Source organism: Mobula birostris, chromosome 11, assembly GCF_030028105.1.
Source record: "Mobula birostris isolate sMobBir1 chromosome 11, sMobBir1.hap1, whole genome shotgun sequence".
NCBI lineage: Eukaryota > Metazoa > Chordata > Chondrichthyes > Myliobatiformes > Myliobatidae > Mobula > Mobula birostris.
In genome coordinates this window covers 77,375,953-77,398,425 of record NC_092380.1, presented here as the reverse complement: position 1 = coordinate 77,398,425, position 22,473 = coordinate 77,375,953, and the positions used below count along the sequence as shown (strand labels likewise).

Here is a 22,473-nt window from a genome sequence, read left to right as displayed (position 1 = left end):
GACCAGTTCCACTTTGAGCTGGGAGCGCCGGGACTTGGAGTTTGCACGGGCAGTGGGCATTGCATTTGTACCCCGGGAATGTCACCGAGATCAAACTGCAGATCCCGACATGCTGCACGCCACCCAGCCAGTACTTCGCCACGGGGACCGGGAAGCGATGCCCATATAAGGTGTGGGACGCCTTATGTTAACGAGCGTTTTCATATGTAAAGGTATGATAAATACCAGCTGGATGCTGAGCCACCAGTAAGCATGCGCAGCTGGCCGTAAGGATAACAACGAGGTTAGTTAAGTTTTTTTTGTTTGGTGAGTGCACTTGTTTTGTTTTCATATAGTTCTAAGTTTGGCTTGAGAAGCATAGCATTGCACATGAATGAACGAACTGCACCTGAGTCCGAGCGCATGCTGTGCTGTCCGCGCTTGTGTTCCTTGTAAATTTAACTTTAAAGTGTCTCACATGGTGGGAAGAGGGTGCATGTGTTCAAACTGAGACACAATAGGAACCGTGCGTTTCTTTTGGTTTCATTTTTCTCATTTTAGGCACGTCTCGTTGACGATGCCCAGGATATTACTGTAATGATCTGTATCGTGAACTGAAAGTCATCTCCCCAGTGCTGTGCTCTCGAGTTCTGTGTTACCACCTCCAGAGTGGACCTCCCATTTCGCTGGGTCACTGCACTGCACTGCAGTGTCTCGATTACAAAGAAGGTCCGGGTGAACTGGGTCCTAAACCGCACGCGTGCATTGTTTAGGCTGTGTGAGTACTTGAGTGGAATGTCTCCGTGTGTGAAGCAACAGCGTGGGATTGCCACGGTGGGCTTCACTCTGTGCGTGTTTGGGTTGCGACTTGTCCGTGTGGTCTCCGCAGTGATGGCGTCGCGATCCGCTGATTTGGGAGGAGGGAGCTGGCGAGGGGTAATCCCGATAGGGTTTCTTTTAAAAAGCCAGAAACTCTCCTCAGTGAAAGCGGCAACTTTCAGTTGTTGCGCGGCGGGCGTACGGGTGTCAGCACGGTGACCGTGTGGTGCTTCCTCACTATTGACCCAGTCGCCGTGTGCCCGGTCCCGGTCCCGGCTGAAGTTTATTGTTCGCACTCCACCCGTGCTCTTTCCGTGTTTGGAGAGCGCAAAGGTTCAGCGCTTTTCTTCATTTCCCCCTCCCCCTGTCATTAAAGCCGGCTGTTGTGTGTGAATGTGGCGGTCTTATTGTCTGGGTTATTTTGGGACGCGGAGCTCGGCCTGAGCCGCTGACACGCTGTCGGCTGCCGTCTCTTGTCTGAATGTTCTGTGAAAGCACATGGGCAGTCACTACGGAGTATGTGATGTCGCACAATCTGTGTCGGGGGCGGTTTATAAACTACCTCGCGTTTATTTTATTGTCCACAGCCCTGTTTTTCCTCTCTGGAATAAGGGATTATGGTGTGGTGAGGCTGATGCCTTGCATCTTGCTTTCGAGTGCCGGGAAACGTGAGTCACAACCGATTGCAGAACCGGCGCTAAACAAACAACGTGATTCTGTCACGCCGCGTTAACATGAGTACGTTATCACTGGGGATCACGAAACGTGTGCGTTAATCGGGCTTGTCTGAGTACACCTGCAGTTTTGAAAAGTCTTTAAAACCCACTTGAATTGATTTTACTTTTCAACCAGAGTGCAGACAGCAGAAGATCATGTTTGGTTTCCACAAGTCCAAGATCTACCGGAGCTTAGAAGGTTGTTGTATTTGCAAGACCAAATCGTCCAGCTCCCGGTTCACAGACAGCAGACGTTACGAGGAAAGCTTTAAACTTTGTTTTGGGTAAGACATTCTCCTCACAATAGCCTCCCCCCACCCGGTTCACACGCACCGCTTTAGCCGCTAGTGCCGGAAGCATGCAGACTTGAAGCGCACTTCCTTATTGCTACAAGAATTAAACGTCCTAAACCTCTCAACCAAAGATATTCCGCACACTGTATGCCAATCTTCCTTTATTTCTGGTCCTGCAAGTTTTCATAGTGGGGGCAAGAAGTGTGCTCTGGTAAATGGTGAAATTAACACGCGTGAATATTGGCAGCAGTAAAAGCTAACAGGAGACCACGGTCACAGTGGGGGTAGGGGAGACGAATCCGAGTTGGATAAACTGTCCCAAAAGAATAGCCATAGTGAGAATGTGGAAAAAGGTCGGTTGTGATTTCTACACCTGCCTTGAGATGAATCAGTCGCCAAAAGAATGAGAATCTTCATCTAAACATTGTCAAATTCTGACAAGGTATAAAGTGTCTTTGTATTTGGATCAAACGATTCACACAGGAACAAAACTATTTTTAAATAAATAAATCCAAAAGATTCAGAAATGGTTGAAATGTGTGGCACTCTGCCCAGAACAAATACAAATGAACTGATGAATCATTTATAATTGCTTGTTTAACAATAATCTTTCTTCCAGACATAGAATAGGAGTGGGTGCTTTGGCCCACAGTGTTTGCCAATCTCCATGCCAATCTGTACTAATCTCATTTGCCTGCATCAATTCCATATCCCTCTATGCCTTCCTCTTCCAGTACCTCTCAAGATGTCTCTTAAATGTTGATAATGTTCCTGTCTCCTGCTCCTCTGGCAGTTTCTAATGACCACTTCTCTTCATGTGCAAAATGTACCTCTCAGGTTCCCTTTAAACTTGCCCCCTCACTTTCTGGCTTTAATTGCCCTCTGGCTTTGCACATCCACACTGCGGGAAACAGACACTGGCCACCGACCTTACTGATGCCTCTCATGATTTTAAATATCTCTCTCACTCTGGATTGGATATTCCTGAAGGAGTAAGACTTGAGCTACCCAAATCTTCTAATGGCTCAATTCCCTCCATTCGGCAAAGAGACTGGTTGGACCCAGACTTCCTCATCTCCTGCATATTCCAAAGGTGTAGCTGGGGTGATGGGAAGAGATTCCATGAAGGAACTGTCCATATGTCATTCACAGTTGGTTTACAAAGGTGGTTAATGAACACCTGGGAGCAGTTTTCTACCACTTTTGGCTATTGACGTTACCCCGTGCAAGTATCTTCAAATAGATTCCACATAGTTAATTTGGAGCTGCTGGGGTCCACTTTCAGTGGAAGTGAGAATCTTGACTATGTCATTCAATTTGGGAGGTTTGAATGCAGACAATCAGAACGTGGCATTAATAAGAATTTAAGTAGGCAAGTTAAATGAAAATATGTCATAACCTCTGAATCTATTTGTAGCCTTAGTTGAAGTTACTTTTGTTGCTCAACCAAATACTTTGGTATGATGAACTCTTCAGACAACCCTTGGATTAGATTGACTGATCATTCTGTTTTAAATCCTGGCTATGTTATGGTTGTCATATATGTGTATATGTGCAGTTATATTCTGTAGCTGTGACTGCTGTTGGAAGTTAATGATTTTTAATAGATTAATTTTCCATGCACTGATTGCATTTTTTAAACTGATTACTTGAGATTTTTAAAACAAAATATAGAAGAATTGGGTCCAAATTGTAAAATCTTGTAAAATTGATAACTAGAGTAATTTGTATTGTTAATTTCCCACAGTTTGATAGAAGCTCGGGCAGGAGATATCTGTAATGCCTGTGTACTCCTGGTGAAGAGATGGAAGAAACTGCCTGCTGGATCCAAAAAAAATTGGAGTCACGTAAGTGTGTGAAGACCTATGTTGATGTATATTTGTTATGGAGTATGCATTTCTTGTCTCTCTGAAGATGAGTAAGATTTATTCCTGTGTTTTAGATCTGGTTAGTATGTGTGCACTTGGGACGAACGTGATTATTACTTGCAACAAGCTCATGGGTTGACTTGAATTTTATGTGATAAATCTTTTTATTTTAATCAAATCTAGTTTGTTAAGATTCAAAATGTGTTATGCTGGTAAATTAGGTTGCTGCCATTAGCCAGCTTTGATATTTTGACTTTTAAACAGAAGATTTGGATCTGATTTTGCCGTTCAGATAATGACAAAATTTGCATTAATTTGACTCCTGTTAAGTTATTCAGCAAGAAAGCTTTCCATTTTAGAGCATGGTGGAAGCTGATGAGTCCAGGGATACACAGTTGTTTGTAAACTTTAGGGGTGGAGTTGCACTTGGCACAATGTAGTAGTGCTGTGCATTGTCTGTGAGCAAGTGATTTGGACCAAAGTTTATGTTGTCATAATGTGGATTTGTCTTTATTCAATGAACGGTATGCATCAGTTAAACATTTGTCGCTGTCAGAGGTATGCTGGTTTATGGAAAATGACCTTTTCTCATTTTTAGTAGATCGGCCTCATCTTTTTATTGAAGCTGCAGAAACAAATGGGGATTTTATTTTAATTCCACCTGCCCCTACCCTCCGATCTCCCCATCTTAGGTGGTCGATGCACGAGCTGGTCCCGGCCTTAAAACACTTGTGAAGCCTAAGAAAGTGAAACCTGATAATGTTATTAAAAAGAAAAACAAATTGCGACGACTCCAGGAAAAGTTTAAAAGACAGAGTAAGTCCTTTGAATTTGTTTAATTGTTGATGTGTGACTCCTTCCCCTGGTCTCCCAACTCCAGCTAGATTTGAATGTTTTGACAAGTAAATGTGGCTTTGAACTGCTAGTTCTGTGGAATAGTTCAGTCCGAGAAAATGTGCTTTGGATAACTACTGGCTTTTATTTAAAATACATATACTTGTCACGTTCTTCACAGTCAATCTGCCTAGGATAGTGTGGGATGGAGTGATCATCTCTCAGTTGTGACATGGCCCTGTTGTCACACTGAAGACTCACCATTGTGATATATGGAATGACAGTCAAGCCTTGTGAATCAAATCTAGCAACTCAGAACAAATTCTCTGGACCACAAGACAGTAGTTGAACTTTTCAGTGCGATCGCTGAAGATATGACTGTTTTTTGTGTGCTCAGTCCCACTGATTACGTGTTATTTAGTCATCCTTACTCTTTGTTTCCTTGCTAATTTTGTCCCTCCATTTATAATGTCTGTTTTAAATGTTTGTATTCATGTTGCACAGATTCAGATGCACGTAGCACAACATCTAGTATTTCACCTTCCCAGTCGCCCACCCACAGCAACCAGTCTGATGATGGGTCTGATACAGAAACCCAGAAAGGTCTTTCCTTGGAACCAGTCTTTTCATTCCTGGATCTGACTTACTGGAAAAGGTAATTAATTTCTCTTGGCAACCGTGTACAAATCTGACTTGTCAATGGCTCTCAGTAAGTTTTTTTTGCTGTACTATTGAATACTTCCTTCTATTTATTTTTGGTTATTGCTGCAGTGTGGCATTAAAGGACAGTAGCCTGTTACAATATTAACTTGTGCCTTGTGCCCTTTTGTTTCAATCTTAGTACCCTCTCAAAGTATTGGACAAATTTTCATATGCAAGCTGCCAACAGCGAAATACTCTTTCCATGAGCTCTTTGAAAGTAAGCAGTGTGCAGGGCAGGTTTATTTTGAGTGGGGGAAGTTGGTAGGGAACCAACAGAGATTAAAATAAAACCCTTTTTCAAGTACTGATAACTTATCTAGACCATCAGACTCCAGAAATATATTTAAAATTGGTTAAACGTTTTAGTGTCAAATTAATTAAAATTTGGATAGCTTTCTGAATTTGATCCTCAGCCAAAATTGCACATGGCCCTGGATTTTAGACTGATGTACATTAACAGAAATGTACATCGTTCCTGCCATTAAGTTAGACCATGGCTGATCGATATCTAAACCTTGTGTCTCTTAGGTTAAAAGAAAATAGATTGAAGCCTTATTTTTGAATTCAGCTGAATGTATGAACAAGATATAGATTAAGTGAAATGACACTTGGCCTAATTAACAGGGCAGTTTTAAGGTGCTTGGACGTAGGTACAGAGGAGATGTCAGGGATAAGTTTTTTTTACGCAGAGGGTGGTGTGTGCATGGAATGGGCTGCTGGCAACGGTGGTGGAGGTGGGTACAATAGGGTCTTTTAAGAGACTCCTGGATAGGTACATGGAGCTTGGAAAAATAGAGGGCTATGGGTAACCCTAGGTAATTTCTAAAGTAAATACATGTTTGGCAGAACTTTGTTGGCCGAAGAGCCTGTATTGTGCTGTAGGTTTTCTATGTTTCTAGTTATTTTCAATTAATAAATGTAGTGTTCATGCAAAATAATTTCTGATCTGGTTTATGGATATTGAAATATACTTAAAGCCCTGCATTTTTTTGGAGAGGTTAGGAAGCAGTAGGCTCAGTGTGATTCTGGAGTTACAAAATCTCTTGACTGGCTTGCAAGGCATAATGAGTTGTGTCACATGGATTCGTGCAAATGTCTCAAATTTTTTTTGTAACTTATATAAATGACCTGAATGAAAGCACTGTTGCTGAACTTGCTGATGACACAAAGGTGGATAAAGTAGGTTCTGAGGAGAAAATAAGGAGGCTAGAAAGAACAACAGGATTAAATGAGTGGGCAAATATCTGACAAATGGAGCATAAAGTGGGATAATGTGTTGGCAAAAAAAACTAAAATGATGATATATTGTAGAGTTCTGAGATGTAGAAGGTTTTAGATGACCCAGTATTTGATGTGCAAATTGTAAGCTAGAAAGCAGAGAGAATCTTGCTCTTTAATGCTAGGGGAATTGAGTACAAAGGGAGGGAGATTATGGTACAGTTAAATAGGGCATTGAAGAGATCCCATTTGAAGTACCTGTACTATGTATAATATTGGCCTCATTATTAAAAGAAGGCTGTTAATGCATTGGAAGCAGTTTAGGGAAGGCTTATTGTACTTTTGCCTGGAGTGGTCAAGTTGTCTTAATTGTGGTTGGACAGGTTAAACGTGGTTAAACTGCTGTGGCAGAGCATAGGAGAGTGATTGACCCACAAGGTCCTGAGGTGTCTTGACAGAGTGGATAGTTCTAGCAGTGGAATTTAGAATTAAGGTTAACAATTTGGGTCTGGGGTGAGAACTTTTTTTTCCAGAGTCTTTGAATATTCTTAAGACTTTCTACAAACAGGTAAAAGGTTAGTGAGGTAAGTAGACTGCATAGTTGGAGTTACGCTCGGATCAGCTTTGATCTTCTAATGGAACATGTTTGATGGGGTTTGACTTGCCGATTTGTATGCTCCTTGCTAATTGAGCCATACGTGTGGTTATATATTGTTTATCCTGTCTCTCTCCGCCCCCCCCCGCCCCCCGCCGGTGCTGTGTCTACTGCAGCAATAATAAGCAACTGACTTTGTGTTCAGTATTACAGTGATAGTCATTAATTTTTACCTTAAATAAGCTGTTATAGAATGTGATTCCAAGGGTATTGAGAAAAGGTAGGATAAAGAATATGATGTGTTACTTAAACTTACAAAACAAATGAGCACAGCATTATAAATCTATTGAGATATTTAAAATGTAGGCATCTTTGTGGGCCCCTTAGGCCGGGGGAGGGGTGTTAGTGGGGAATAAGCTCCCACTACCTATTAGATGCACCCAGAGCTGTTGCATCTCAAGTTGCCTCTGATAACCAACTCTCCCTCCTGGCCTTCACATGTGGCTTAGCTACTAGGCACGGTGGAGCTGTTTCTACTGACAGGACAAGGTGCAAAACTGGTGCCTTAAAACCGGTCACTTCAGGCAGATGGGGCTTGTCAGCCATGGTTGCCAGCTCATCAGAGATGAGGAAAATTTTGAGTTCAAATCTTGGCTGACTTGTGACCATACCCGCTCATGGGGAAGGCTTTGGGAGTAAATCCCAAGGGGAAAAATCTGGAGCTGGAGTCCCCAAGGCAGTGCTACAATGAGTTCAACACTGACAGGCGACTCCTGTGACTGTATCGGTCTCTGCTGTTTCCTTGGATTCTTTAGCTGCATGGGGAGAGGTAGCCTGTTGCATGGTCTTGCTCTCCATATTGTACTGCTCTAGCTGATTTGCATATTGATGTAGTCCGCTTGCGGCATCCACAGTCAATCCTGCCCAAAAGTGGGCCTCCAAGGTGTATCGTTGTGAAAATTTACACAAATTTTTGTTACATTTACAAAACATCACTATCATTATTACTCTCACTGACTGGTTAGTTAAGCAGTGAATTGGAGCCTTGGGCTACGTCCACACTATGCCGGATAATTTTGAAAACGCTGGTTCCGAGTAAAAACGACAGGCGTACGCACTAAGCGTTTTTCAAAATATCTCTGTCCACACTAACATGGATATTTGGGCGAATATCCTCTACTGGGCATGCGCAGGACACTCAGAAAACAAGCGAAGAGGAAACGATATACTTGGTGCGTGTTTGTCCAGTTACAGAGTAGAAAAACTTAAGAGGAATTGCTCTTGGTCTCGCGCAGGAGGACTTAAAACTACAAAAAACAAATACTGGAGCGTATGGAGGCAACCGACGGGGAGTTCACGGACAGTATGACCCGGCTGACGACGAACATTGAAAAACTGACTAACTCTGTTGCATTAATAAATCACCTTGTTAAATGTATAAAACATGTCTGCATCAGTGTCATCTTGTATTTCCATACAACGTTACATTAGGCTGTTACACATCTATTGTCAGAGAAGTACTTGCATAAATAGGTAGACCACCTTCATACAAGCAAGGACAGAGAACAGGGCAAAGTGAGTATACTTATTTATTCAGTAAGCTATGGGTCAAAGTATTTGGTGAATACATTTCTAACTCTTCTGGCTTCAGTCTCGTTGCAGTCTGTTCTGAAATTGTTAGGTTCTGCGAAGCGCAGAATCAAATATCGCTGTGACGATTGTACGCTCTAGTATCAATTGTTTGGCGACAATAAAGTGGTAATAATAATAAGAAGGAGACAATGAAATGCCGGCTGCCGCCATCTGTTCCGGCACGTCATGACAGCGGTTTTAAAAAGTCTGCAACAGATATTAGGTGTTTTCAGATTTATTCACTCTAGAGACAGTTTCTGAAAATCTCTGTTTTCGGGGGATGAAAACGCCGTTTTAGTGTGGACAGAGAGACAGAATGATGAGAAAAAGCTTCGTTTTCAAAATTATCTGGCGTAGTGTGGACGTAGCCTTAGTATCATTCAGCGTTGTTTGAACGTCAATAGATTAATTTTGTTTTTCTTTAACACAGGCAAAAGATTTGCTGTGGCATTATCTACAAGGGTCGTTTCGGTGAGGTGCTAATTGACCCTCGTCTGTTCAAACCTTGTTGTAATACAAAAAAGGACTCTGAATCCGTGAAACAGGCTGAAACAGCACTTCAGATTATTCAAGAAAATTGGTAATGTGTGCTGCAGCGATTGGATTCTCATCTCGGGTCACTTTGCCTGTATTTGCATCTTTGTCTCCAGTGGCAGACTTTAAGTATTTGATACAATTTTATTAAAGTCAAATCATTTCTCTCGATCAGAGACTGCTTGAAGCAGTGATCTCAGTTTTATAAATCTGCAGTGCGATAGTTATTTTAAAAGTAGGCTAGTCTTTCATTGAAATTCCATATCAAACCCCCGGGCATATATTAGAAATGCATTTTGTTGTCATAATGTTTAAACACAATGGCTATTTTTGTTAAAGCAGCAATTTAAACTGTCGCTATGTATTTCTGGAAACATTTTTATTTTGTATTTTAGATTTGTCAAAATATATGTTATTGTTCATCTTATTAGCCCTGCACCCCACCTCGGCCTCCTGAGAGAATGAATCAATGGATTACCTGGTCTTTATAACCAGGGTTGCCAAATTGTTCTGGTATGTGAGCTGTGCAATAGATTTTGTCTTTTGATGCTATACTGGCAGATACTCTTGTACAGTAGCAACCTTTGGGTGTCCCTTAAGTCACTGGAAAATTGGGGAGTATTTTCTGATACCTTCCCCAGTGTATTTTTGATTATATGATCTAATTCTTTTTAAGAGTAAAGTCGTGTGGAATAATTTTTCTTGTATTTATCTTACTGTTGTAGACCAGCCTAGTAACGGTTATCTTGTAGAGGAAGGTTTTTATATGACTAATCTTTGTTTTTTTTTTGATGTATAGAGTTTTCAATGAGAGGGGTGGAATTTGCTGTTTTTTACTCAGAGTAAGAGAAGAACTGGAGTAAATTTCCATATGGATAGTTCTATGCACCAATTTCACCACGTTTGAGTTAGGAAGATAATTTGAACTAGATAAAGTACAGTTTCATCTCTTGGCTAATGTCTGGGCATTATTTTCTCATGGTCTCTCATCTCTGTCTTCTTTCTCTGTCTTTCTGTCTCTGTTGTCTCCTCTCTACCTCTCTGTCCCTTTCTCTCTACCTCTCCCCCCCCCCCGCCCCCCCATTTCTTCCTGAATTTGTCCTAGTTGAAAAAATTTTAGTTGTCTTGTTTTGGTTTTCCTTGCAAGTTTGCTGCTTGTTTGCTGGAGGATGGTTGTGAAAGTACAGGGCAAGAGTTTCCTTTGACTATCCTTTGTCATTTGGTGGTTGGTTGTCTGAGGATTTTTCGAGGATTGCATCTGTGTTTTAGTCTGGAAAACGACCATTCTCTTGAACTTCTGAACAAAGTTGGCTTTGTTAAAGGCAAGGACTGGGTTGTTCTTGCATTGGATTTGGGGCTTCTCAGGCTGTAGGAATCACCAGTAAAGTTAATATTTTATGTCCATCTCTGAGTTTCCTCGAGGTAGACGGTTAGCTAATTTATCAGTTACTTTTTTTTTTTGGGGAGTGTAATCCTCCAATGCTGTTGAGCAGGGGACCTCAGGATTTAGACCCTGTCATATTGAAGGTCCTGTGAGGTATTAGCTAATTTGGAGGGGAACCTGTAAGGTTGTTCTGGCAAGCAAAATTACAAGTGGATGATGGCAGGAGTTGTGAGTTTTTGATTTGCAGGTCTGCCACTACATTTCATGGTCACATACTTCACAGTCCGGTTTGGGAGGTGCTGTTGGACTGAATAAAGAGTTGCACTGCATTTTATAGATGGTATCCACTGCAGCTATTGCGCGCTGCTGGTGGAGGGAATTAACGGTTCTCATGGTGTATTGAGTGCTACCAATCAGGCTGTTTTGTCCTGGATAGTGTTGATGTTGCTAGAAATGCACTGGAATTGATGCTGGAATTGTTTCTTAACTGACCTTTGTTCCAAAGATGTTAACCCCAGTTTATCTAATCTTTCTTCATTGTTGCTCCTGGCAACATTCTTATAAACTTCCTCTGAATCCTGTTCAGTGTAACCACATCTTTCCTGTAACGCAGCGATCTGAACTGTACACAATTTTCAAGCTGTGGCCTAACAATCATTGGATAAAATTTTAACATAACTTCAGTGAAATGTGCCTCGGCTCGTAATGGAACTATTGTCAGTTCTAATTGAAATGTAGAGGTTTTTTTCCATACAGAGATTGATAGTGCACTCTGAACTCTATTAAAATGTAAGCTTAGATGTTGAAGAAGTATGGTTTTGTACAATTTTAATGGCACTGGAAAATTACAGACCCTGTCATTGACCTGTATGCTTTAGCTCTTTGGAAGAAATTTGCCAATTATAATTGATTAATTACTCTTGATCCTGGCTTTTAATTTGCAGGTTCACAGGCACCCTGGTTTTCAGTCCAGATCAGCAAGGAGAAATCTATAAATGATAAATTACCTGTTGTGAATTGTACATTAGGGTTAAGATTTTTTTTATATATTTACTACTAGAGTTGCCACGATATTGTGATGCTTTCTTCAGGAAGCTACATCTACTGTATTAGAAATTCACTTGTATCTATTCCTTTGGGTAATATATAAAGTTTAATGATTCTGTCATTGCCTGGTTTTCTGGTAAATACTTTACCAAATGGATTTTTAAAATATCTGTGTGCCTTAGTAAAATCAGCGTAGATGCATGTAAGATTTTGGTTTTATTTCCTAAGAACTGGCAGAAACCATTTTGTCAATTGTTATTTATTTATTTATTTGAACATCCCACAAATACATTGTTATTTACCAGAGTCCATATTCATTTCCAAAGTCTTCAAGCTTGTGCACTTTTGCTAAATAAAACTTTTTGTGACCAACAGCTCCCATATGGCTGCATTTTATAGACACTTGTAATACTTTTATATTTAAATAAAAATGTACTGCAAGATGACACAAAATCATAGTTGTTTTTGTTCTACAGTGAGTTTGCTTCTGCACTGATGGGTTAGATCTTCCAGCTTGAGAGAGACATCGTTGCAGGATGAGAGCTATTTGAAAAGAATGAGTCTTGTCGGGAGTGAGTTTTAATTAAGCCAATAAAATGAAGGGAGGTGTGAGCAGAGTGGCGAGTGTTGGAGTGGGCCAGGTGTTAGAGTGTGAGGCTTTAACACAGCAGGCTTGGTCAAATGCAGATGGAGGTTCTAAGTAAGTTTCTAGTAAGTGTTTTTTTCTCTTTATCTATCAGTACATAGGTAGTGTGCTGAGTATGGGTCTGGAGTTAGTGGTATGTTCCTTGTGTGAGATGTTGGAACTCTGGGAGACCTCCAGTCCACCTGATCTACATCTACACAAAGTGTATCGATCTGCAGCTCCTTGAAGATAGCGTTAAGGGACTGGAGCTACAGTTTGATGACCTTCAGTTTGTACGGGAGAATGAGGAGGTGATAGGTGTGAGCTTCAGGGAGGAGGTCACCCATAAGTTGCAGGAAGCAGGTACCTGGGTGACTGTCAGGTGAGGGAAAGGGCGTTGGCAGCCAGTGCAGAGTGAGTCCCCCTGCGGCCGTTCCCCTCGAGAAGAAGCATGTCGCTTTGTATACAAGTGGGAGGGACGACCTACTGAGGGAAGCCACAGCGACAAGGTCTGTGGTACTGAGACTGTCTCTGTGGCTCAGAAGGGAAGGGGGAGAACAGGCGTGCTGCAGTGATGGGATTCCATGGTCAGGGGAGCAGACAGGAGGTTCTGTGAACATGAGAAAGAAACCCTCTCTGGTGCCAGGGTCAAGGATGTCGTGGACAGGTCCACAGCATTCTGAATGGGGAGGGTGAGCAGCCAGAGTTCATGGTATGTATTGGTAGGAAAAGGGAAGAGGTCCTGAAGAGAGAATTTGGGGAGCTGGATAGAAAGCTGAAAAGCAGGACCTCCAGGGTAGTAATCTCTGGATTGCTGCAAAGAACGGGATGATTTGACTTACAAATGCTTGACTGAGGAACTGGCGTATGGGGCAAGGTTTCAGGTTTCTGGATCATTGGGATTGCTTACAGGGAAGGTATGACCTGTAGAAAAAGAAAGGGTTACACCTGCACCTGAGGGGGGGGCATTATCCTTGTGGGCCAGTTTGCTAGAGCTGTTGGGGAGGGTTTAAACTTATGTGGCAGGGATGTGGGAACTGGACTGTTGGGGCAATTGGTATACAAGTACTATGCAGTGCATAGTGAGACTGTGAGAAAGAACAGGAAGATGATACGTCAAAATTGCAGTCAGTGGGATGAGTTGAAGTGTAACATGGGGCAAAATGGATGGGGTGGTAAATGCAGGGGTGAAGGTGTTATATTTGAATGCACACAGTATACGTAATAAGGTAGATGATCTTGTAGTGCAGTTAGATTGACAGGTACAATGGGTATCACTGAGTTGTAACTAAAAGAAGATCATAGCTGAGAGCTTAACATCCAAGGATATGCATTGTATTGAGAGGACAGGGAGGTAGCTGGAGGGGGTGGGGTGGCTCTGTTGGTAAAAATGAAATCAAATCCTTAGAAAGGGGTGACATGGGATTGGAAGATGAAGAATCCTTGTCGGTAGAGTTAAACTACAAGGGTAAAAAGACCCTGATGGGAGTTGTATACAGGCCTCCGAACAGTAGTTGGGATGTGGGTATAAATTACAATGTGAGGTAGAAGAAGCATGTGAGAGGGGCAATGTTACGATAGTGATGAGGGATTTCAATATGCAGGTAGATTGGGACAATCAGGTTGGTGCTAAATCCTAAGGGAGGAAATTTTTGAATGCGATAGCTTTTTAGAGCAGCTTGTAGCTGAGCCCACTAGGGGAAAGGCAATTCTCAATTGAGTATTGTCTAATCAAATCTGATTCATTAAGGAACTTAAGGTAAAGGAACCCTGAGGAGTCAGTGATCATAATATGATAGAATTCACCCTAGAATTTAAGAGGGAGAAGATTAAGTCGGATGTATCAGTGTTACAGTGGAGTAAAGGGAACTACAAAGGCAGGAAATAGCCAAGGTTGATGAAAAGGGACAAGAGCAGGAATGATGATAGAACAGCAACAGCTGGACTTACTGGACGCAATTCAGAAGGTGTAGGATAGATAGATCCCAAAGATGAAGAAGTTTTCTAAAGGGAGCATGAGGTAACAATGGCTAACAAAGGAAGTGAAAGATGGCATAAAAGAAGAGAGGGCAAATTAGCAAAAATTAGTGGGAATTTAGAGGATTGGGTAGCTTTTAGAAACCACCTGAAGCCAAATAAAGCCACAGGGAGAGGAAAGATGAAATGTGGAGGTAATCTAACCAATAATATAAAAAGGATACCAATTTTTTTTCAGAATATGTGAAAAGAGGTGAGAATGGATATGGGACCACTGGAAAATGATGCTGGAGAGGTAGTAGTGGTGGGCAAGCTTAAGTATTTTGCACCAATCTTTGCTGATTGTGGCGGCATTAGTAATGATCTTTCAAGAATCATACATTCTGGAAAGGTTTGGAGGACTGGAAAATTACAAATGTCACTCCACTCCTTAAGAAGGAAGGGAAGCAGAAGAAAAGAAATTATAGGCTAGTTAGCCTGACTTCAGTGGTTGGGAAGACGTTGGAGCTGTGCCTAGCCACACAGTCAAGAGAGTAGAGCAGTGGGCTTAGCACACATCCCCAGTGATGATTGTCAGTGAGGTGGAGATGTTATTACCAATCCATTCAGATTGTAGGCTTCTCGTTAGGAAGTCAAGGATCCAGTTGTAGAGGGAGGTACAGAAGCCCAGGTTCTGCAGCTTTTTGAACAGGACTGTAGGAATGATGGTGTTAAATGCAGAGCTATTGTCAATAAACAGCATCCGGACATAGGTATTTGTATTGTCCAGATGATCCATGGCTGCATGAAGAGTCAATGAGATCACATCTACCGTAGACCTATTGTGGCAATAGGCTAATTGCAGTGGGCCCAAGTCCTTGTTGAGGCAGGAGTTGATTCTAGTCATGACCAACCTCCCTAAAGCACTTCATCACCTTAGATGGAGCGTTACTGGACAATAGTCATTAAGACAATTCACACTGTTCTTCTTGGGCACTTTTGAAGCAGGTGAGAACTTCTGATTGTGGCAATGAGAAATTGAAAATGCATGGTTTCCTTAAAGGGAAATCTTGCCTAATAAATCTGTTGGAATTCCTTGAGGAAGTAATAGGCAGGATAGACAAAGGAGATGCTGTGGATGTTGTTTACTGGGATTTTGAGAAGGCCTTTGACAAGGTACTACACATGAAGCTGCTAAACATGGTATTACAGGAAAGATTCTAGCATGAATGGAAGATTGGCTGACCAGCAGGAGGCAAAGAATGGGAATAAAGGGGGCCTTTTCTGGTTGACTGCCGGTGTCTAGTGATTTTTCACAGAGACTGGTGTTGTGACCACTTCTTTTCATGATATATGTCAATGACTTGGATAAAGGAATTGATGGCTTTGTGGCCAAGTTTACGGGCGATACGAGGAGCAGTATTAAGGAAGAAAGGAGTCTGCAGAAGGACTTAGACAGGTTGGGAGAATGGGCAAGGAAGCGGCAGATGGAATATAGTGTAGGGAATTGTGTGGTCATGCACTTTGGTAGAAGAAATAAAGGCATAGAGGTGCAAAGGGACTTGAAAGTCCTTGTGCAGCATTCTCTAATGGTTGCCTTGCAAGTTGAGCTGATGGTAAGGAAGGCAAATGCAATGTTAGCATTCATTTTGAGAAGACTAGAATGTAAGAGCCAAGAGGTAATGCTGAGAGTTCAGAAGGCTTTGGTCAGACCACACCTGGAGTATTGTGAACAGTTTTGGGCCCCTTATTTAAGAAAAGATGTGCTGGCATTGGAGAGGGTCCAGAGGAGGATCACAATAATGACTCCAGGAATTAAAGGGTTAACATACAGGGGCCATTTGATGTCTCTGGGCCTGAATTTGCTGGAGATTAGAATAATGAGGGATTGTGATGGGTGGATCTCATTGAAACCTATCTAATGTAGAAAGGTCTAGATAGAGCGGATGCTGGGAGGATGTTCCCTATTAATATGTGAGTCTTGGACTAGAGGACACAGTCTCAGAATAGAGGGAAGTCCACTTAAAATGGAGATGAGGAGGTACATGGAGCTTAGAAAAATAGAGGGCTATGGGTAACCCGAGGTAATTTCTGAAGTAAGTACAGGTACAGCACAGCATTGTGGGCTGAAGGGCCTGTATTGTGCTGTAGGTTTTCTATGTTTCTAATATCTCTAGCCAGAGGGTGGTGAATCTGTGGAATTCATTGCCACAGACGGCAATGGAACCTAAGTCATTTAAAGTGGCGATTGATAGTTTCTTGATTAGTCAGGGCATCAAAAGTTACAGGGAATGGGATAGGGAGGGGTAATAAATCTGGCATGGTGGAATGGTGGAGCAGATTCAGTGGCCGAATAGATAGGGTAGTTAAGAAAGCTTATGGAGTGTTGGCTTTCATAAGTCGAGGGATAGAGTTTAAGAGTCGCGATTTAATGATGCAGCTGTATAAAACTCTGGTTAGGCCACACTTGGAGTACTGTGTCCAGTTTTGGTCACCTCACTGTAGGAAGGATGTGGAAGCATTGGAAAGGGTACAGAGGAGATTTACCAGGATGCTGCCTGGTTTAGAGAGTATGCATTATGATCAGAGATTAAGGGAGCTAGGGCTTTACTCTTTGGAGAGAAGGAGGATGAGAGGAGACATGATAGAGGTGTGCAAGATATTAAGAGGAATAGATAGAGTGGAAAGCCAGTGCCTCTTCCCCAGGGCACCACTGATCAATACAAGAGGACATGGCTTTAAGGTAAGGGGTGGGAAGTTCAAGGGGGATATTAGACGAAGGTTTTTTACTCAGAGAGTGGTTGGTGCGTGGAATGCACTGCCTGAGTCAGTGGTGGAGGCAGATACACTAGTGAAATTTAAGAGACTACTAGACAGGTATATGGAGGAATTTAAGGTGGGGGGTTATATGGGAGGCAAGGTTTGAAGGTCGGCACAAAATTGTGGGCCAAAGGGCCTGTACTGTGCTGTACTAGTCTATGTTCTGTGAATGGCCTAATTCTGCTCCCAAGTCTTATGGTCTTACTACATTTCCTGGACCTTCTGCCCATTTAAAAGGTGATCACAGCTAATTTGAGGCTTTCTACTTGTGATGGTAAACAAATTGACAAATCCAAACTATCATTGCACTGATTTGAAGATTTAATGATGGATTTCAAAAGGACACTGATATTGGAAGGTACGTTTGTAGGGTCAAGTGGAAGAACAGTGGAATGAGGATGACGGAATTCTTCTGCACGGTGGGCTGAATGAACTCTTCCCCTGCTCTACTCGTCTATGTTCTATGTATATTGATATCATGCTCTTCCAAGAAATTATCTTTGATCTACAATGAAATTGCTTCTGACAATTAAAAAGCTCTGGTTTGAAGCTACAATTTATCCAGTGATGAAGAACCACTTTGCAGGTGATCTTGAGCATTCTGAATATAGTGGTCAAATTGCATTATCGTAGAATATCTCCAAGTTTCTTATGCAGAGTAAATTTGAATCACACGTATCCGATAAGAAGTCTGTATAACGGGTAGTCAAAACTGTCCAATGGATCACAGGTACTGACCTAGCCGCCATCAAGGACATATACTGTATACAGAAAGGTGCTCGTAGCATATCACGGATCCCACCCACCCTGCTTGTCCCACTCGCATTAGGGTGGAGGCTATGTGGCATCCACACCAGGACCACCAGACTCAAAAACAGTTACTTTCCCCAGAAAGACTGATCTACACGTTCACCTACTAACTCCACCAATGCTTTATTATTTCCTGTCAGTTACCATATGTACAGCCTAGCATCACTTTGTGGACATAAAATCAATCTATGTATAGAAACTATCTTCTTCTTCTTCTTATGATTTTTTTTTTATCTTTTGTGTTTTTTTTTGTGCTGCGTCAGATCCGGAGTAACAATTATTTCGTTCTCCGTACACTTGTGTACAGGAAATGGCCATTAAACAATCTCAACCTGACTTGTAATGTGCCATATGTACCTTGTGCTGTGTATGATTGTTGGTATTGTGTTCTGCATCTTGGCCCAGGAGGAAGGCTGTTTTGTTTGGCTGTATTCATGTATGGTTGAATGACAATTAAATGTAAACTTTAGGCTGGAATAAAAGTTGTGTTCTTCTTGCTGTAGATCTATTCCTCCAGTAGATGGCGCCCATTGCCTGTCCTAGACCCAGTTGTGACCTGCTCCTGCTCCTGAGCTCTGAGAAACAGGATACGGGAGTAAAATGTGAATGCAGCAGGCCAGGCAGCATCTCTAGGAAGAGGTACCATCGATGTTTCAGGCCGAGACCCTTTGTCAGGACTAACTGAAGGAAGAGTCAGGGAGCGGTGTCTCAGAAAGGCAGCGTCCATTGTTAAGGACCTCCATCACCCAGGGCATGCCCTTTTCTCACTGTTACCATCAGGTAGGAGATACAGAAGCCTGAAGGCACACACTCAGCGATTCAGGAACAGCTTCTTCCCCTCTGCCATCGGATTCCTAAATGGACTTTGAAGCTTTGGACACTACCTCACTTATTTTAAATATACAGTATTTCTGTTTTTGCACGTTTAAAAAAAATCTATTCAATATGTGTAATTGATTTACTTGTTTATCTATTATTATTATGTTTTATTTTATTTATTATCATTTTTTTCTCTCTCTGCTAGATTATGTATTGCATTGCACTGCTGCTGCTAAGTTAACAACTTTCATGTCACATGCCGGTGATAATAAGCCTGATTCTGATTCATGTGTGTTAGTAACCAACACACCCAAGGATGTGCTAGGAGCAGCCTGCAAGCATTGCCACACATTCTGGCACCACGTAGCATGCCCAAACTCTTCTTAGAAATCATTTTAGAAAAAGGATTATATTTCTCAATATTATACGACAACTGATTTTGCCAAAATGAATCAATGTGCAAAGAAACTGTTTTGAATCTTCTGGTAGTCTTTTTAACCAGGTGACTGTATACCCATACCAAATCGCTGGGTAAAGATAATTTATGTTCAGAAATCTGGGAAATTAATTCCAAGCTATTGGATCTCAATAGCTATATAACAATAATAACAAGCTACTTATCCAAATTAATTGCAAATATTGCTTTTCTAAGATTTTTTCTAGCATTGCCTTTATCAGTTTTTAGACATAATTGACTGAAATTAGGGATATAAAATCCATGCTTCAGAACAAAATAACTTTTCAGACATTTTCTGCTGTAAATCCATCCACTGATTGCATGTCATGACAGTGTGCTGCTGATAGGGGGTGCTGGTGATCCACATCAAACAATGCTTATCAAGCGTGAGAAAGTGGCCAGTAAACAGTGAAATGCAGAAGTGTCTTTCCCAGAATTCGAGGTGTCAGTGACTGGAAGGCTCATGTAACATTGGAGGACAATTGCTTTCAAATAAGGCAGAACACACACCTGTTTTCATTGTGGGTCAGGAATAGAAAGGTTTCATGTTTCTGGGCATCTGAGAGGATCCATCCTGTGCCACATTCCAACAGCTATACTTCATTAGGAGTTTGTGGAGATTTGAGATGTCACCAAAGATTCTTGCAAATTCCTACAGAGTTACTATGGAGACCATTCTGACTGGTTGCATCACAGCCTGGTAGGGAGGCTCCATTGCACAGGATCAGGGGAAAAAAACTTCCAAGGGTTGTAACCTCAGCCAGCTCCATCTTGGGCACTTGGCTCCCCAGCATCGGGGACACCCTGAAAAGGGGGTGGTTCAAGAGGAAGGTGGCATCCATTGTGAACGGCCCTCACCTTCCAGGACCCCCCTCTTTTCATTACTCTCATCATGGAGAAGGTACAGGAGGCTGAAGATGCATTCTCAACAGTCTCTTCCCCTCCACCTTCAGATTCTGAGCAGTCCATGAACTCTACCTCCCAAATTCACTCTGTTTTTGCACTGTTCATTTATTTTTTAATATATTCTTATTGTAACATAGTAATTTACCTATTGCACTGTACTGCTGCGGCTAAACAACTTTTACGGCCTATGTCAATGATAATAAATCTGATTCTAATTTGCTTTCTGATTCATTTTCCAGTTTGCAGATTTCACTGAAGAAGGAGGAATCTTCGGAAAATATAACGAATTGGCATCCAACTTGTCTGCGGCATCTTATTCTGAGGAAGGGCTGGAGGGATCTGGAGAGGAGGCACCTCAAGGTTGAGTACTATCCGAACATTATGAATGATGCGTTAAATTGTGGGGAGAAGATTCATGTTCAGACTAATTTACATCTCTATACTGAAATGATCTACCATTTACTCTCAGTCTATGCCCCCAGATTCTAGTTGCTGCATTCTGAGATAACTCTCAACATTTGCCCCGTTAATCCCACTAGCGTCTTCTATCTTTCAATGAGATCAGTTCTCATTATTCAAATGTCTTTATTACACGTACATAAAAACATACTGTGTTTCTGTTAATGACCAATATCCTCAAGCATGTGCTGGCAACAGCTGGCAAATGTCGCCACATGTTCTGGTGCCAACATAGTATGCCCACAATGCCCATCAGAACAGCACAAACAGCAACAAGAGCAGATCAAAACAAAGTAACAACATCAAACAAGCTCCCTCGCCAGCCTCCTAACCCCTCAAACACACAGACAAACTCCCTCGCCAGCCTCCTAACCTCTCAAACACACAGACAAGCTCCCTCGCCAGCCTTCTAACCCCTCAAGCACACGGACAAGCTCCCTCGCCAGCCTCCTATCCCCTCAAACACACGGACAAGCTCCCTTGCCAGCCTCCCAACCCCTCAAACTCACGGACAAGCTCCCTCGCCAGCTTCCCAACCACTCAAACACACAGACAAGCTCCCTCGCCAGCCTCCTAACCTCTCAAACACACAGACAAGCTCCCTCTTCAACTTCTTAACCCCTCAAACACACAGACAAGCTCCCTCGCCAGCCTCCTAACCCCTCAAACACACAGACAAGCTCCCTCGCCAGCCTCCTAGCCCCTCAAACGCACAGACAAGCTCCCTCGCCAGCCTCCGAACCTCTCAAACACACAGACAAGCTCCCTCGCCAGCCTCCCAACCCCTCAAACACACAGACAAGCTCCCTCGCCAGCCTCCTAACCCCTCAAACACACAGACAAGCTCCCTCGCCAGCCTTCTAACCCTTCAAGCACACAGACAAGCTCCCTCGCCAGCCTCCCAACCCCTCAAACACACAGACAAGCTCCCTCGCCAGCCTCCTAACCCCTCAAACACACAGACAAGCTCCCTCGCCAGCCTCCTAGCCCCTCAAACGCACAGACAAGCTCCCTCGCCAGCCTCCGAACCTCTCAAACACACAGACAAGCTCCCTCGCCAGCCTCCCAACCCCTCAAACACACAGACAAGCTCCCTCGCCAGCCTCCTAACCCCTCAAACACACAGACAAGCTCCCTCGCCAGCCTTCTAACCCCTCAAGCACACAGACAAGCTCCCTCGCCAGCCTCCTAACCCCTCAAACACACAGACAAGCTCCCTCGCCAGCCTTCTAACCCCTCAAGCACACGGACAAGCTCCCTCGCCAGCCTCCTATCCCCTCAAACACACGGACAAGCTCCCTCGCCAGCCTCCCAACCCCTCAAACACACAGACAAGCTCCCTCGCCAGCCTCCTAACCTCTCAAACACACAGACAAGCTCCCTCGCCAGCTTCTTAACCCCTCAAACACACGGACAAGCTCCCTTGCCAGCCTCCCAACCCCTCAAACACACAGACAAGCTCCCTCGCCAGCCTCCCAACCCCTCAAACACACAGACAAGCTCCCTCGCCAGCCTCCTAACCCCTCAAACGCACAGACAAGCTCTCTCGCCAGCCTCCTAACCCCTCAAACACACAGACAAGCTCCCTCGCCAGCCTCCTAACCCCTCAAACTCACAGACAAGCTCCCTCGCCAGCCTCCTAACCCCTCAAACTCACGGACAAGCTCCCTCGCCAGCCTCCTAACCCCTCAAACGCACAGACAAGCTTCCTTGCCAGCCTTCTAACCCCTCAAGCACACAGACAAGCCTCTGGTCCCAGGACAGGTCGCCTCTAGGCTTCCAGTCTTTGGCCCCAGATTCGCAGCTATCAGGCTCCAATCTCCAATCCCTATAGATCAGTTCTACCTAACCTTCTTATAGCTGAACAGGAAACGTTTGTCATTTACCCCAGGAGACAATAATGAGTGGACAATCTGCTGTCTTACTCATTACTGCTACATCTCCATTACTTGCAGCTGTGGGAGACCACAGGGGGAAAACCTTTGTATGGCTTCTGCCTT

The 22,473-nt window shown here is 43.0% G+C and overlaps 1 protein-coding gene across 6 annotated transcripts; it reads left to right on the top strand.

Moving 5' to 3' along the window:
- The first annotated feature begins 243 nt into the window (after window positions 1-243).
- sinhcafl (SIN3-HDAC complex associated factor, like) lies at window positions 244-12,018 on the top strand. Of its 6 annotated transcripts, none has more exons than XM_072272599.1 (6): window positions 244-283; window positions 1,651-1,798; window positions 3,555-3,654; window positions 4,368-4,491; window positions 5,014-5,164; window positions 9,087-12,018. In XM_072272599.1, the coding sequence occupies exons 2-6, from the start codon at window positions 1,671-1,673 to the stop codon at window positions 9,238-9,240; spliced, it is 657 nt and encodes a 218-aa protein (XP_072128700.1). In that variant the 5' UTR covers window positions 244-283; window positions 1,651-1,670; the 3' UTR covers window positions 9,241-12,018. The 6 variants fall into 6 exon arrangements, with proteins under 6 accessions (XP_072128700.1, XP_072128701.1, XP_072128703.1 ...); XM_072272600.1 differs by lacking the exon at window positions 244-283 and adding an exon at window positions 357-757; XM_072272602.1 differs by lacking the exon at window positions 244-283 and adding an exon at window positions 751-813.
- The last annotated feature ends 10,455 nt before the right edge of the window (window positions 12,019-22,473 follow it).